The following is a 14,979-nucleotide window of genomic DNA, read 5'->3' on the forward strand; positions in this document are numbered from 1 at the left end:
TCAAAAAGACTAATTCAAACATTGAACAACAAATTTTTCAGAAACATTCAATTTTGCTCAAAGGGACAAGAAACAAGACTTGAAATTGGAACAGACATTATGTCCGGCACTAATCAATTTGTATTACCTGACGTAAAAAATATGATATTTTCAATTAAAATTCAGGTTAACAACTACCGGTAGCTAAGAATAGTTCTTGTTATTCAAATTGGGAATATTTAGCCAATGCCTCTAAATTACATCGCGTTAAAACTATCATCTTATTTTATCTCAGGTTGAATGTTGAAGGGTTGTTTGAAATTGAGAAACACAATAAGAGAAAGAATTGATTTCTTGTTATCTAAGTTTATAGTAATTAGATTTAATATTTTGAGAAAATGTGAAATATTAAACTGGACACCCAAAACCAGCAAAAGAACGTTCATCGACGCATGCGTAAAATAATTTGGACATCTCAACCTGTCGGTATTCTCATTCTGTCACAAGGGACACAATGTCCTTGTCCGGACGCTTATGTAAAGCCTTGCAAGGAAAAACACAACATTCCTCAAAGATTAATCATATAGAAGAAACAAATTCTTGCAAAATGGTTTAAATCCATGACACATTTGCAAAAGAGGTAAGAAAAAAAGTTTTGCAATAAAGTCTACTAGCTACTCTTCTATGGATATATTAGCTCTCCATTTCATTATCAGGTGGCAATATATCCTATCCCAGTAGATCTTTACTGAGATACATAACCAATTTGGCACTAGCTGGAATGTTACTTGACTCTGTGTCATGTTCGTTGTATATCTTGAAGATCAAGATACGTCTCTTACATCCGCAAATTCTTTATTGCTCATAGGCCTAAACAAAACATTAGGAGTAAGCGAAATGAAAAGACTTAGACCAACAACACCGAGAGGTGAAAAACTAAAATTTTAATTAGACTTGACCAAAGACCATTGCAAAATAGCATCAAATCAAACTAAATTTTTAATCCCTTCCAGTATGGTAGCATGAAAAGCTGAAATATTCATAATATCCAAATTGACTATCTCACGGACATGTCAGAAAAAATCAAAATTCAAATGTATTCCTTAGATTAGGAATTATGCCATATGAGCATTAGATCTATAACTGAAAGTGAACAAAATATCCAAAAGAAATTATTGACACCAACAATTGCATAATTAGAGTCGAGTAACCTAATTTCGTGCTAACCTATTTGTCGTGCATCTCCGGGGAAATGATTAATAATTTAGATGTGCGACCTCCGAATTTGATTTTTTTTAAAACATGGGTTGTATGCACACTATCAGCCAGTAGAATGAATCCAGTAGATTCAAGCAAGGTAAATGTATTAATGTATACTTTGACAAATAAAATGGCGGATTTCAGTTATTACCAAATATCACAATTTTTTATCCGCCGAATTTCCTTATAATCCCAAGCTGGAACACAATGTGGGCCATATTCTTATGTAGTTTCAATGACTTTTAGCAATAAATCGCTCTTACGTTTTACTTATCTTATATTTTGTCAGTCACTATTTTTTTTAAATCATTGTTCTTTGAAGGAATTGTCATCAGATAATGAATTCCTATTAAAAATAAATACTAAGAAAAGTTAATTATACCACTGGGTATCCATACAACGGGTTTTTCTCAACTTATTTATAGATCAAACATTGTGCATGAAAATAGGTGACGCATTTTGCCGTCGTTGTCGAGTTGGTTACTCATGGAATATGGGCCAAAGTTGGGGGATTCATAAAGAAAATTGAAACAAACCAATTTAAATTATTTTGTAGTTCTGAGGAAACTTCTAAGATATAAAACAAAACTTTTTTATAAGCCCACATGAAATGGGGGGCGTATATTGCCGTCACCTCTTTCCGTCGGTCCGTCCACAATTGCTCGTAAGCACTCTACAAGGCACAATTCTTGACTGATTTCGAAGAAATTTGGTATAGTATATTGAAAATCAGAAATATTTACTATGAGTTATTGCCCTTGTTCTTGAAATGCTCGTAAACACTCTAGTAGGTGCAATTCATGTCGGATTTTGATGAAACTTGGTATGACTGTTCGTAATCGCCCAAGGATAAACCCTATCGAAAATCAGAACAATATTTAGTATGAGTTATTGCCCTTGTTCTTGAAAACGCGTTCAAATTTTATCTCTAGAAGGGACAATTCTTGTTCAATTTTTAGCTTGTAAACAATCTAGAAGGCACAATTCTTGACGGATTTTAACGAAATTTGGCTTGAGTGTTTGTTATCACCCATGGATAGAGCCTATTGAAAATGAGAAAAATCGATTGCCCTTGATCTTGAAAACTCGTTCAATTTGTAGCTCATAAAAACTCTAGAAGGCATGATTCTTGTCGAATTTCGACAAAACTTGGTTTTATTATTCATTACCGCGCTGAAGATTGAATATTTGTCTTCTAGAGTTTTCACGAGCTAAAGATTGAACACGTTTTCAACAACTAGGGCAATAACTCATACTCAATATTATTCAGTATCGCCCTAAAGAGTTCAAAAGAAGTGTATGACTGAAGGTTGAATATTTCATACTGGTGATTGTTACTGTACTGCTAAATATGTATGTTCAAAATCAAAGCTGCCAGTGGGCGTATATTACTTTGCCTTTCAAGCTATCTTTATATTGACGAAATTCGGTGTTGAATCATTATATGCACGAATATGGGTTATACCACTGTATATCACCCAAATCCTGTTCATTTCCTTCCAATGAGATTGTAGGGACATTCAATTTTAAATGCTTTCCAGAAAGCTAAAATTTACAGGGCATAGTAGGCTATACAGATTGATTACTCACTCATATTCATGAGAGAAAAATAACTTAATTTAGTATAATTTTTTACCCTAATAAAGAGTGAGTATTATTGTTATTATTATTATTATTACCTTCATGTCATACGATAAAACCAAATTCTACACGCGATAGTTTGGATATTTTTCACATAACAAGAACTGTTAACAATTATTCATATTATGAACATGAACATGGATAGTTAGTAAACAATCTGATATAGAAGATAAATAAAACCGATTATTTGCCTGTAGAGAGAGAAATCAAACAGTAAATTCCAAGAAAAGGTCTATTTTTTTTTTAAATCAGAAGAATGAGTGAGCCTCCTAAGCAGAAGAGTAATTACCTCCCTTTACTACCACAATGCTTCAGATCACAGTTAATTTATCTCTTGTATACGGTTATTTAGCTACCCACAGTGTCACTCTTGACCTTCGAAACCGGTGGATGTAATGGTCCAAACGAGTTTTCAGAATTGACCTCTTGGTAATAACAAGAGAGGAATATTTTTTTACTGCACTAGTTGAAGATGGAAAAAGGTCGTCACTCGCCGCTCACAATTATAATTACAAGTACATATCTCTTATTTCATTTCTAATTCATGATAACTGTCAAAGTTTCTGTTCGGTTAAATTTAACTTTTTTTTCTAAAGAATGCATGGTTTATTGCTGTATTTGAATATTCCCCAATTTTCATTTAATCAATTCATACTTTTTAATTTAAAACTGCACAAAGCCGTAGTAAACAGAAGTAAGATTTCAGCAACCTAGCTAACTAGGAGTTACAGTGGCTGTGTCAGCCTCCCAAAGTACAAATATGGGTTCAAATAGGGAAAAGACTGGCTACATGGGGATTGGGGGGGGGGGGGGCTATGCCACTGAGCGACTGGAGATTCAACCAAGCTGTCACAGTAATCACAAAGACTTGCACAATACGATAGGCCTATTCATCGATAAACTTCAAACCTGTCCAAGGCATCAAGAACCTACCTATACAAATCATCAAAGTTTTTTGAAAATCAGACAGAAACAGTAATCTCGATGTGATAGATCCTTGTGAAAATACAAAAGTCAAGACTATTTTTTCAAGAGTAACAATTCAGGGTCTTGAAGATCTTGTAAACTTACTGGTCCTTGGTCAAACCTCACTGTATATTCATATTTACAGAAAGGAACAAGCATGGCCTGCTTGGCGAGTGGCAATGGCCATTTCTATACAAATCATCAAAACTATCAAATCCAACCTTCCAACTTTTTTGAAAATTAGACAGAAACAGTAGTCTCGGTGTGATAGATCCTTGTGAAAACACAAAAGTCAAGACTATTTTTTCAAGAGTAACAATTCAGGTTCTTGAAGATCTTGTCCTTGGTCAAACCTCACTGTATATTCATATTTACAGAAAGGGTGACTTCATTTATTAAAAAATCATCAGTATTGTTTTTGTCATTTTAGAATACAACCAATAGCCAGCATTTGTTTGAGGGCAAACCAATGAAATCATGATTCCAACACTCTAATGAATGAAATTTGTAACATTTACGTCAAAAGTCCAAAACTGTAACTAAATGAGCTACAATCTGTCTAAAAAAGTATAAAACCAACTTACCAAAAATGGGTGGAGAATTCGCCCTACATCTTCATCTGTTCCTCTTCATCTGTTCTTCATCTGTTCCTCTTCATCTGTTGGCGCGCGCCGCTTCTTCTGTTCTTCATCTGTGAGTAGGAGGATCTGTAGAGTCATACAGGCCATGACCCCAGAACACTCCTATTGTGGCAGTGCTATAGTGGGTAGGTAAATTACCAGACGATTCACCCTTTCAAACCTGAAATGGATTGAAACCAAAATAGTAACGAACCTACTACTACTTACAGATCTCTTACTATAACAGGGAAAGAACTAGCTGTCGCCAACACAGCAGTGTTCTTCAGCCATGTTTGAATAAAATAATTTCAAGAGTGGTGGTGTATCGGATAATAACCTACACTAAAGATTAAAGGATCGAGAAAAAATGTATTTAAGAATGGAAAACCACCCAGTTTTAATTCAGAGTTCCCTAAAAGTGTACTGTTCAAGGGATACCGAGTTGTCATAACTTGTTCTAGATTGAAAACATGGAATAAGGTGATGTTTTACGTTTTTCTTTTCTGCATCTGATTGGGATAATGAGAACATACAACATGTAGTGTGTAATGAACTTAATTTTGTCAGACCAGTAGTACATGTTTTCGATGTTCAACAGTTGTCAGATCTTTCGGATGCACAACCAGTAGCACACTGAGCCATCAAGCGTCCCTCGTCATGTTTTAACCATTTGACATTATGCATGATATGCCAGAATAGGCGTTAACAGAATTTTTAAAATATGATAATTTGAAACTTACACGAAGAGCTTCCATGCCACACCATAAGCACTTTATTCATATATATTGAAGCTCTATCTGTATACACCTAAAATTAGAAAAATTAAACAGAACCTCAAAAATCATGTCGTAACTCAGAGTTTCACCCTATACGATCTAAAATTACAATAACAAAAACTTTCACTGTTGAAATATTGCTCAATATTTCAATTGTATAGCGATCTAGAAATGCACTCCTAAAATAAGATATTTAATACGTTATTTATTTTATCACAGAATACAATATACTGTACATTTTCACCCTAATCAATCTTGACAGTCCGCAATTAGATATTTTGTTGCAATCAACATCATGACCGTCTTGTTGCAAGAATAGTGCACAGGGTTTTTTTTATCAAGTAATAGTCTAATACCTGTTGATTTCTACCTAGTATTAATAGAGACAATTCAGAAAAAAATTAGGATGTTTCCTCATTGCCATTTTCAAGGTGTTTTCATCTGAAACCAATCAAGAACTGATCCCCATACTTGGCATTTTATTGTCTATGTTTTAAGTTGCGAAACACCCTTGCGGGAAAATTCCTCCGCATAAAAAACGTAATTTTCCTGCTTATGCTAACTGATCCAGCTCATCTTGATTGAATAAAGGTGATTTGATTTGCTTATCTAACCCCTGATCCTTCAAGTCCTTATTCCCATCAATGATTTAAATTAATTCTCAACCAGATTCATTGGAAAATTGTGAAAGAGGTGATTCTGTACAGCTATACTATATGAGACACGACTTGTAATTGGCTTACGAAAGTGGGATTTATTTCTACTACATCAAAGGTTATATATAAAGTAAACTCGCACACCTTTTCTAAATCAACTAGGTAGAAGTCAACAAATATCTGAATATTATAAAATGAGAATGACTTACCGCCATTTGTTCCAAGAGAGGCTGGGCGGACATGATATGGCAGCTTAGCCGAGTACAACCTAGGTGGCCCTAGCAAGGTAGCCCACAGGCTGCCACAACTAAACTACACGCGAGCCCAACCCGTAAACGCGAAAATTTTGCTCCTTGTGAGCTACCTCCAAAAACCTAGGTTGTACACCATATCTAACCATGTTGTCCGTAGCTAAAGACGAGCTACTATACTTGAAACCCTGAAATATAAGAAAACACCACAATAATACAACCATGAAATAAACTTTTTGTTTTACATGTGTAATAATTTGGCCCATTAAAACTGATGTATAAACATAAATGTCACTGGGACTGACCAGGAAATAATTCATTATTGTTCCTTTCTGATCAAGCACACTTCAAACTATATGTAACACTTTTCAGAATCACAATCTAAAGGTTGGTTCAATCAAGTCAGAAAAATTGTACCAATGGAAGATTAAGTTGTTATCACTTGCAGGTGTCTAGTAAAACCCTCACTTGTAGCTAGTATCAAATGACTTCCATCATGATATATGTTGTATCAAAGTTTATCAGACTACATTGAACATTCTTGATACATCATTTTCAAGAAAGGATTATACGCGTACGGTTTATTTGTATAGTGCTCAATTTTATACGCTTATAATGTACATCTATGATATACTAACCTCCACGGGAATGGTATCCCAACTATGTGTATTAACTCAATAGTAAAAGCCACTATTGAGCACCCTGGCCTGAAACGAAAAGACAAAATCTAAATGTTATCGATGTGTTCATTTGACAGATAGTGGCGAAGATGTGTAACATATTAATACTATGTTGAATAGTTACGCATCCTTTTTGAAAAAAACTGTTCTTCTGTAACTGCATTTTAACTTAACCATTACACTGGTTAAAATTTCATGAAGCGTTTGACGTGTTTCCCCCATGATCGTCAGACACATAAAGAAACTTGGACTATTTATATAGACATTTCGGGAATTATGATGAAGAGATGTTATGAAGTGGATTATTTGTGAATTACATTATTTTTTGAAAATACCATAATATTATATTGAGCTGAAATTGTCATCGGCATATGTCTATCAGCAGTCAAAGGTCTATCGGTGTCTGGGTGGCGTTATTCTCTCATCCGAAGGGGCGAATGAACTACGATTAATTCGTTTAGGAGGCCGGAGGGGTGGAGAAGGGTAAATAAAGTAAGGCAAGAAACTTTACTTAATATAAAAGTAATTTGAGAAAGGGAGCCAAAAAATTCCGTCTTTTTCTATTCATATTCCTTATTTTGAGTCCTAGTTAAAGCCAAGCTTTGCTTCATTTTTATCTCAAAAAAATGTGCAATGGATTTTTGCAATGAGTATTACATTAATATATCTAATACAATAAATATTACTCTTTCAAATCGAGAGGAAGGGGACATTTATTGAAATTTATCTAAAATTTCAGAGAAATTCAAAAAGACGACTTACCGGTTGCTATAAACAAAGCAGACTGACTGAGCGAGTAGTCACTAGTAACCAGTTACTGATTGTCTTGATTACTATTCAATTAACCTTCTACATAGTCCGAACCGTGTTGTTTTTTCTTTCCTCTGGTAAAGGCAATAGTCGCATCATTTTTAGTTAAAATCAAATTATAAAAACAATTATTTACTAAACTACAATAGTTTCCAGGGAAAATCCATTAAAACAATCTCTAAAACAATCTGCCCTTATAGAAGAATTATGGGCGTTATTCCTGAAAAAAGACCACAGATTCAAAAAATGACCAAATTTTTCCAAGGAACTTAATTTTGCACAAAATTTGCTATTTTCCACCTCAAAAAATCCAAAGCACCAAATTACAATCACAAGCCCTAGAACCAAATACGACTATTACCCATTTTCGACAAATAACCCTTTTTTGATCAAGAATTGTTCTTTTCTTATATTTTACATTCCAAGGACTTCAAAAACCACAAAGTAAAATCTGTAAGTTTTCAAACTAGCTATCTGTAGACTGCACAGTGGAGCAAAAGAAGTGTTCAAACACAAATAATTTTTTTCCGTAAAAACTTACAAAGATACAAGGCTGAAATTTTGCACCAATATTCACATGGACTATCTGCACATGTCAGAAAAAACAGAACTCAAATATCTGCCATTGAACAGAAAATATTTTTTCACATTTGACAACAAAGGACTTCAAAAAACAGAAGAAATCAAATTAAATCTGGAAATATTCCGAACTAGTTATTTGCAGTCTGCACAGTGGAGTATAAGAAGTGATCAAACACAAATAAATTTGTTGCTTAAAACTTACAAAGATACAAGGCTGAAATTTGCACCAATATTCACATAGACTATCTGCAGATGTCAGAAAAAACAGAACTCAAATATCTGCCATAGAATAGAAAATAATTTTTGACATTTTTCATGCATATTGGCCATAGAGGAAATTATGGCTAATAGCCAACTTTTTCAAATACACCTTTTTTACTCAAGTTTTGATCTTTTCCTACTAATCAGACCCCAGGGACTTAAAAAAAACACAAGAAATCAAATTAAAATCTGTAAGTTCTCAAACTAGCTATTTGTAGTCTGCACAGTGATGCACAAGAAGTGCTCAACTAGCTACCTGTGGTACCAAAATCCATTTTTGGGTTGAAATTTTTTGGTCTCGGAAATCAATGTAACCTGGTTTTTTGGACTCGGTGCTTCTCTAGCTCTTCCCCAATGTGCATAAAAGTGAATTCTGAGCACTTTTTTTTTGCGGAAAAGTGCCAAAAAATCCGGTTTTTCATGGACAAACATTAAACACTCAGTGCTTCCAAAGTAAGGCAGATATGGAATCGCCGTTTGTGGCATTGCAAAGCTGAGATTTCAAACTGGTTGCTGCGTAAATTTCATCTTCATATCTCAAGTGGTTTGGCCGTGGTGAAGCTGCAAAATTTGGATTTTCAAAAAAGTAAAAATTGGCAAATTTCAACAGGTAGCTACCTGTGGTACCAAAATCCATTTAAGGGTCGATTTTTTTTATCTCGGAAATCGATGTTACCCGGGTTTTTGGACTCGGTGCTTCTCAAGCTATCCCCCACTATGCATAAAAGTGAAAAACAAACCAAAATTGACGCATTTTTACTAAGTAAAGGGCAATAACTCAACAAGCATTCATCCGCTTATTACCATATTCGAACGGGTGGGTAATATACCTCCACATTTTCATGTGGGTGTTTAATAAAAAAAAATGTGTAGGCTAGTGTTGCTGTCGTAGCATAACTTTCCTCATTGCACACTACATGGCGTTACACTTCATCAGACGAACCAGAATGCAGAAAAACAGTAAAATGAAAACGTTTTAATTTTACGAGAAATAATTATAAAAGGTATTTCTAAATACAACAGTATATCAAATACATAATAAAGGCACTATTCTAAAACACAAATATTTTTACATGAGATCGGAAAAGATTCTATATAACAGAATAAAATACTCTAGAGTTATGTTCATATTATCTGCGGCGGATTTAGAGCACGATCTACATTGACTGTGAGAGCTACGACGCGTCCCACAGACAGTTAAAATAAAAGGCACAACCTCGGAGTAACAGTTTGCTGTACTTGAGGAAGAGCAAATCAATCCAAATCACAATCGAGATCCGTAAGCCTATATCAGGAGGTATACATAAAATGAAAGTTATCGTAGAACACCTGATCGAGCTACGAAACTTAAAACAAGAATGCGCAAACGTACACCTTGTAAGTATGTCCACAAAATATCTTGCCAAAATGTTTAAATTAGCCTCTAACTCCAACTGGTGGCGTGATCATTTTATTGGTACTCGACGTTAAGAGGTTCCCCATTTGTCCTCGATGTTTATGCATGATTCTTCTAGCTGAAGAAGTGGTTGCTCTTGGTGGCGGTCGAGGTGATCGTCTTCCTTTACTTCCTTCGTGCATTAGACGATTCATTCGTCCTCCCTTGTCTAAATTAGCATTGTCTATACCCTGTGACGTAACTTTGGGTTCAGGTTGACACTCCTGTGGCATGTTACCATACTTTCGCAAAAGATTAGACGCTCTGTGACCAGTGTCAAGAATAGCATTGTCTGTACCCTCTGGTTTAACCCGTGGTACACCGCGATCTGTGCCACTCCCCGTTCCATATTTATTTACTATTTTCATCATTCGCTTTCCACGATCTAAGTGCGCGTTTCCCTCGCCTTCTGGTTTAACTCGTGGGTCTGGTTTAGGAGATGGTGGAATTTCTTTCGGATTATGGAGGATACTCTTTGCTCTACTACCGAGATCCAGAGAGGCGTTTACTTCACCTTCAGGTTTTACCTTCGGTTGCTTTCGAGCTGAGGCAGGCAAACGTCCATAATCAGTAAATAGGTGAGCAGTAGATGTACCACGATGTGCTTGAGCATTAGACATTGCTTCTGGCTTTACACGTGGGACAACTTCATAATCCACCCGAGGGGTAGCTGATCCTGTTAGTATGTCACCAACGTGTCCTTTGCGATGTTGCTCAAGATTTGATCGGGCAGCCGCTGATGGACATCGTGGCTCTGGAACGGGAGCTTGTTCGACTCTTTCTTTTGCAGGATTAAATAAGTTGATAGCCCCCTGATGTTTTCTGGCGAATTCTTCAGCTTCGGGTTTAACTCTGGCTACGGGTTGGGGATCTACATGTGTCCAAGTTTCATCGTAACCTGGGTATGGGGTGGTCGTCTTTCTAGGAGTATATGCCATTTCTAAAAATAGAAAAAAATTTAACGTCATTATTCTGCTGGAGCTCATCTCATGATATCAAAGATTCAACTCTCTTTGAATCGATTTTTCCCGGAATATCCTTACTCATTTACAGCTGCGTCGGTGGGAATAAGGAGGAAAGATGACTATTCAAGGTCACCAAACTTTGACACGCCCCCCAAAAATAGAACTCACGACAACCACTTGTTTGACGTAAAGGCTAAGGATAATACATAAATATGACTGGCTAGCCCACAATAATTATGTTATAGGAAAAGCCTAAATATTGACAAATAGAAGAGATCGATTTTCACCCGGGTGACATATTTGGGGAGATTGTATTTGTTGTTCAACAAGTCCATCCGTACAAACTCATAGTATTTACCTTATGTGTTGTGACATCAGTTTATTTCCTGCCAACTAAGCTCTCATTGTATTTAGCTTAAAGGGGCATTCGGCTTTGTTTAGGTCGAAAAATTTGTGAAAACTGTACACAATTATATAGAGAAATGTGTCCCTTAGCGTATCTGAAAATTTTAAATAAAAAATTTATGCCATCAGTGTCCTCGATACACATACAAAATCTCTATACTTTAAGTTGTTTCCAAAAGATATTATAGATCGGCGAATGCCAAAGACATGTTTAAACTTGCAAAAATTGTCCGTTTTTAATTTCAAAATCAATTCATATGAGTTATTTCCCTTGATTCGAAAAAATCAATAAAAAAGATACAAGATAAACGAATTGCATTTGATTTCATTGTAATTGTGTCATGCAGGTGGCTTTGCTTAAGTTTAATTTAAAGGGACGGTTGCGCCATTTTTGGGGGTTGATTTGAGTCTTGAATATATGTAAATTGTCTTCAGAAGTACTAGAAATGTACGAATATCGCATAATTCCCTTACAAATATTCAAGTCTAAAATCACTCTCCCAAAATGGCACAACTATCCCTTTAAAAATGATTCATATTTTGGACGGAGAATCTAATTTTCAAAGTATAACTCTTTTGTGTTAGGAATTTTCATCAGATACGTAAGATTCTCAGTAACATTTGGAGTATTCAGTAAAAAGAATAATAATGCGTTTCTGGACCAACAGTGGTCGTCCACTATATGTGTTTATTATAAGTCAACGAAAGCTGTCCATTGTTGTCAATTGCTTTGTGTGTCACTCTACACTCTACCTTTAGATCTATCAAATATCACGGAAGACCTGTCTGGAATAGGTTCAGGACAACCTCACCTGACAAATGTCATTGCACATGAATCATTATTGACTCTCATTCTTTTATCGTGGTTATGAAAGGATTCAATCGTTTGCTAAGCATGTTCACGCGAAACATTAAAGGAATTGTAAACAGGTTTTTCTAATTTTTTTATGTGTATCGGGCAGAATGAATGCATCAATTTGCACCATTCAATCACACGTACGTGGTTCTTGCAATTTCACTTAAACTAAGTGTTTGATGACGTCACTAATCGCAAAATATTATGCTGTATGACATAAGGACGTTGCGATTAGTGACGTCATAAAACGCTTAGTTTTAGTAGAATTGCCCGATACATATAAAAATATTAGAAAAACCTGTTTACAATTCCTTTAATGTTTCGCGTGATGAACATGCTTAGCAAACGATTGAATCCTTTCATAACCACGATAAAAGAATGAGAGTCAATAATGATTCATGTTTTTCAAAATTATAGAAACGCCACTGCCCCGATACACACATAAGAAAGCTAGAAAATCTATTCACAACCCCTTTAATGATTCATGTTAAAAGTAGGTCACACATAATATCGATATATACTCCACAAGTTTTCTCGATACACGCTATATGCTTACCTTAGGATTTCCTTTTATATCAATAATTAAAAGTAAATTTAGATCCCCTTGCAATATTACACTTTTACATATAGTCCTAGTCTAAAATCCATACCAAAAAACAAAATAGATTCCAAACATCAGAACAAATAACGCTGGATTAATTGTAACAGTAAATAATGAATTGTTAAACAGATAATCCAATGTTAGCCGATCAGTTGCTATGGTAAACATTAACGAAGGAATGTCGTGGGCCTCGTTTTCACCTCACGTCTACTTCCGGCGACTGGAAAAGTAGCGAAGCGTGTTAGAGCACAACAGTTGACTATCTCATGTGTGATATTCGCGTCTGGTCTTTATCAACCAATTAGCTCTTTAAAGCGGATTAATTAATTAGGATTAACGGTGAGTTTGACATTCACATTTTTATTTAAAATCACGAATGCGTTTTAGTATTCCTAAAATATTAAATGAATCGAATACCACACGGGCGACTTCAGGTGTAGATTGTATTGTGTATGTTTTTATTTGATACACAAGGCAAAATGTGTATATTGTATTACTGTATATGTATGGCCAACTACCTGAGTTTGAAAACACCGCGGTGTATGTCCGAGCTTGTATACCGTATTGATAAGCTATTTTACCATTACTGCGAAGTATTATCTTAAATTTAAAGAACACTTCTAGTTTATGAAATGTGGTTTAAATTTGAGAAATCAGCCACTCCTTAATAAAGTCCTTAAGGGTTAGGATTATTAAATAGGACTTCGGTTTATTAAGATTCAGCCACACGGAAAAAGAGTTTTAATTTTTTAGATGATATATTTTTTATGTCCAAGTTTATACACTGTATTGATAAGCTTTGCTACCAAGAAGTAATATTTTAAAGAAAGCTAACGGTTCATTGAAGATTATTACATAATATTATGATAAAGGTTTAATTTTCAAATACGGCACTCCTCATGTTGTAACATTGCATTGAAAACAATAGTACGAAAGCATAGGCACAGGACGTTTAAATTTATAGTTAATAAAGAAAATAAACAAGATCGTGTGTAATTCAGGAGGGTTAGAGTTATAAAGAAGAGACTTTGTAACTTTACAGAAAATACAGTTTTATTTGTGAGTGAGTTTGTACACCGTATGATATTTGACATTCGAGGGGTTTAAATTTTGGACATAATGCCATTCCGTAATGGGGGTTTGGAATATAAAATAGGGATTTTGGTTTATGGTTAAAATACGTGTAAAGGGATTGGATGGTTTGAATTTAAAATGTGTCATTAAAGCCATAAACGTCATGCTTCAGAAAATGACAGTACATGTATATATAATTTAGTATCGTGTCGCTTTTTTGTCCGTGTACTCAATGAGGCCAAATTTTTTTAATACGAAATTCAGGGTATAGGAAGAGGTGATACTTATTGATTTCTCCACAAGGGTCCCTTCCTCGTTAAAGAGATTGTAAAGAGGTTTTCCTTATTGTTTATGTGCATCCGGGACGTTGAATGCACTAATTTGCAGCAATTCAATTTTCAAAAAGACTTCCATGGTTCCATTAAAAGTAAGTGTTTTATGAAGTCACTAATCGCTTAAAGTCCTTATGTGATACAGCATATTTTGCGATTAGTGACGTCATCAAACGCTTAATTTAAGTGGAATTGCAAGAACCATAGACGTCTGATTGAAAATTTGAATGGTGCAAATTGATGCATTCAGAGTCCCCGATACATATACAAATTTAGAAAAACTCTTCACAATCGAAATCCAGACAGCTGCCTTGCAGATTCCAGCTGCTATCGGATTCTACCAGCCGCGAGGTCGACCAGAGCATATCTTAATGCACTGAATTGGTGATTGAATTGAGTCAGTAGGCGAATTAACGATTGTTAGACCAATATGGTGTGTGACATTAAAACGTAATTTTCATTTCAATTCCTTTCATAAAAGGATACAGGATGCTATAAAAATATGTTTGAAATGTTTTCATTTCATGTGTATCAAAAGGTTACTTAAAGATGGTTTCCCTTATTTTTATTTATGACTTGGAAAATAGAAGTTTGTCTCACATGTCCATAATTAAATCATAATTAGCTAAATTAGAAGAGATAATTCCAATGAGTGACCGATCAAGAAAGGTCAAAAAGTCTTTTTTTTTGTTTATCCAGATTGTACATACATGGACATTTATGATGTTAAAACTCTTAATTATATCCAATAAGAACATAATGATATGATTAATAATCATGATACATGATAATTCATCAGAAATACCAATTAAACAAATAGTTTGCTTAA

General features: G+C 34.9%; 1 protein-coding gene across 1 annotated transcript; it reads right to left on the reverse strand.

The window, feature by feature from the left end:
• Positions 1-9,444: 9,444 nt before the first annotated feature.
• Positions 9,445-12,871, reverse strand: LOTGIDRAFT_235684 (hypothetical protein). The gene is made up of 2 exons (XM_009065160.1): positions 12,700-12,871; positions 9,445-10,857 (listed from the first exon to the last, which is right to left on the reverse strand). The coding sequence occupies exon 2, from the start codon at positions 10,853-10,855 to the stop codon at positions 9,899-9,901; it is 957 nt and encodes a 318-aa protein (XP_009063408.1). The 5' UTR covers positions 10,856-10,857; positions 12,700-12,871; the 3' UTR covers positions 9,445-9,898.
• Positions 12,872-14,979: the final 2,108 nt, after the last annotated feature.

This window comes from Lottia gigantea (assembly GCF_000327385.1).
Source record: "Lottia gigantea unplaced genomic scaffold LOTGIsca_68, whole genome shotgun sequence".
Taxonomy (NCBI): domain Eukaryota; kingdom Metazoa; phylum Mollusca; class Gastropoda; family Lottiidae; genus Lottia; species Lottia gigantea.

What these genes read in the sequence shown, in the direction of transcription:
- LOTGIDRAFT_235684 (XM_009065160.1), bottom strand. Translation starts at nt 10,855, where the DNA reads ATGGCATATACTCCTAGAAAGACGACCACCCCATACCCAGGTTACGAT.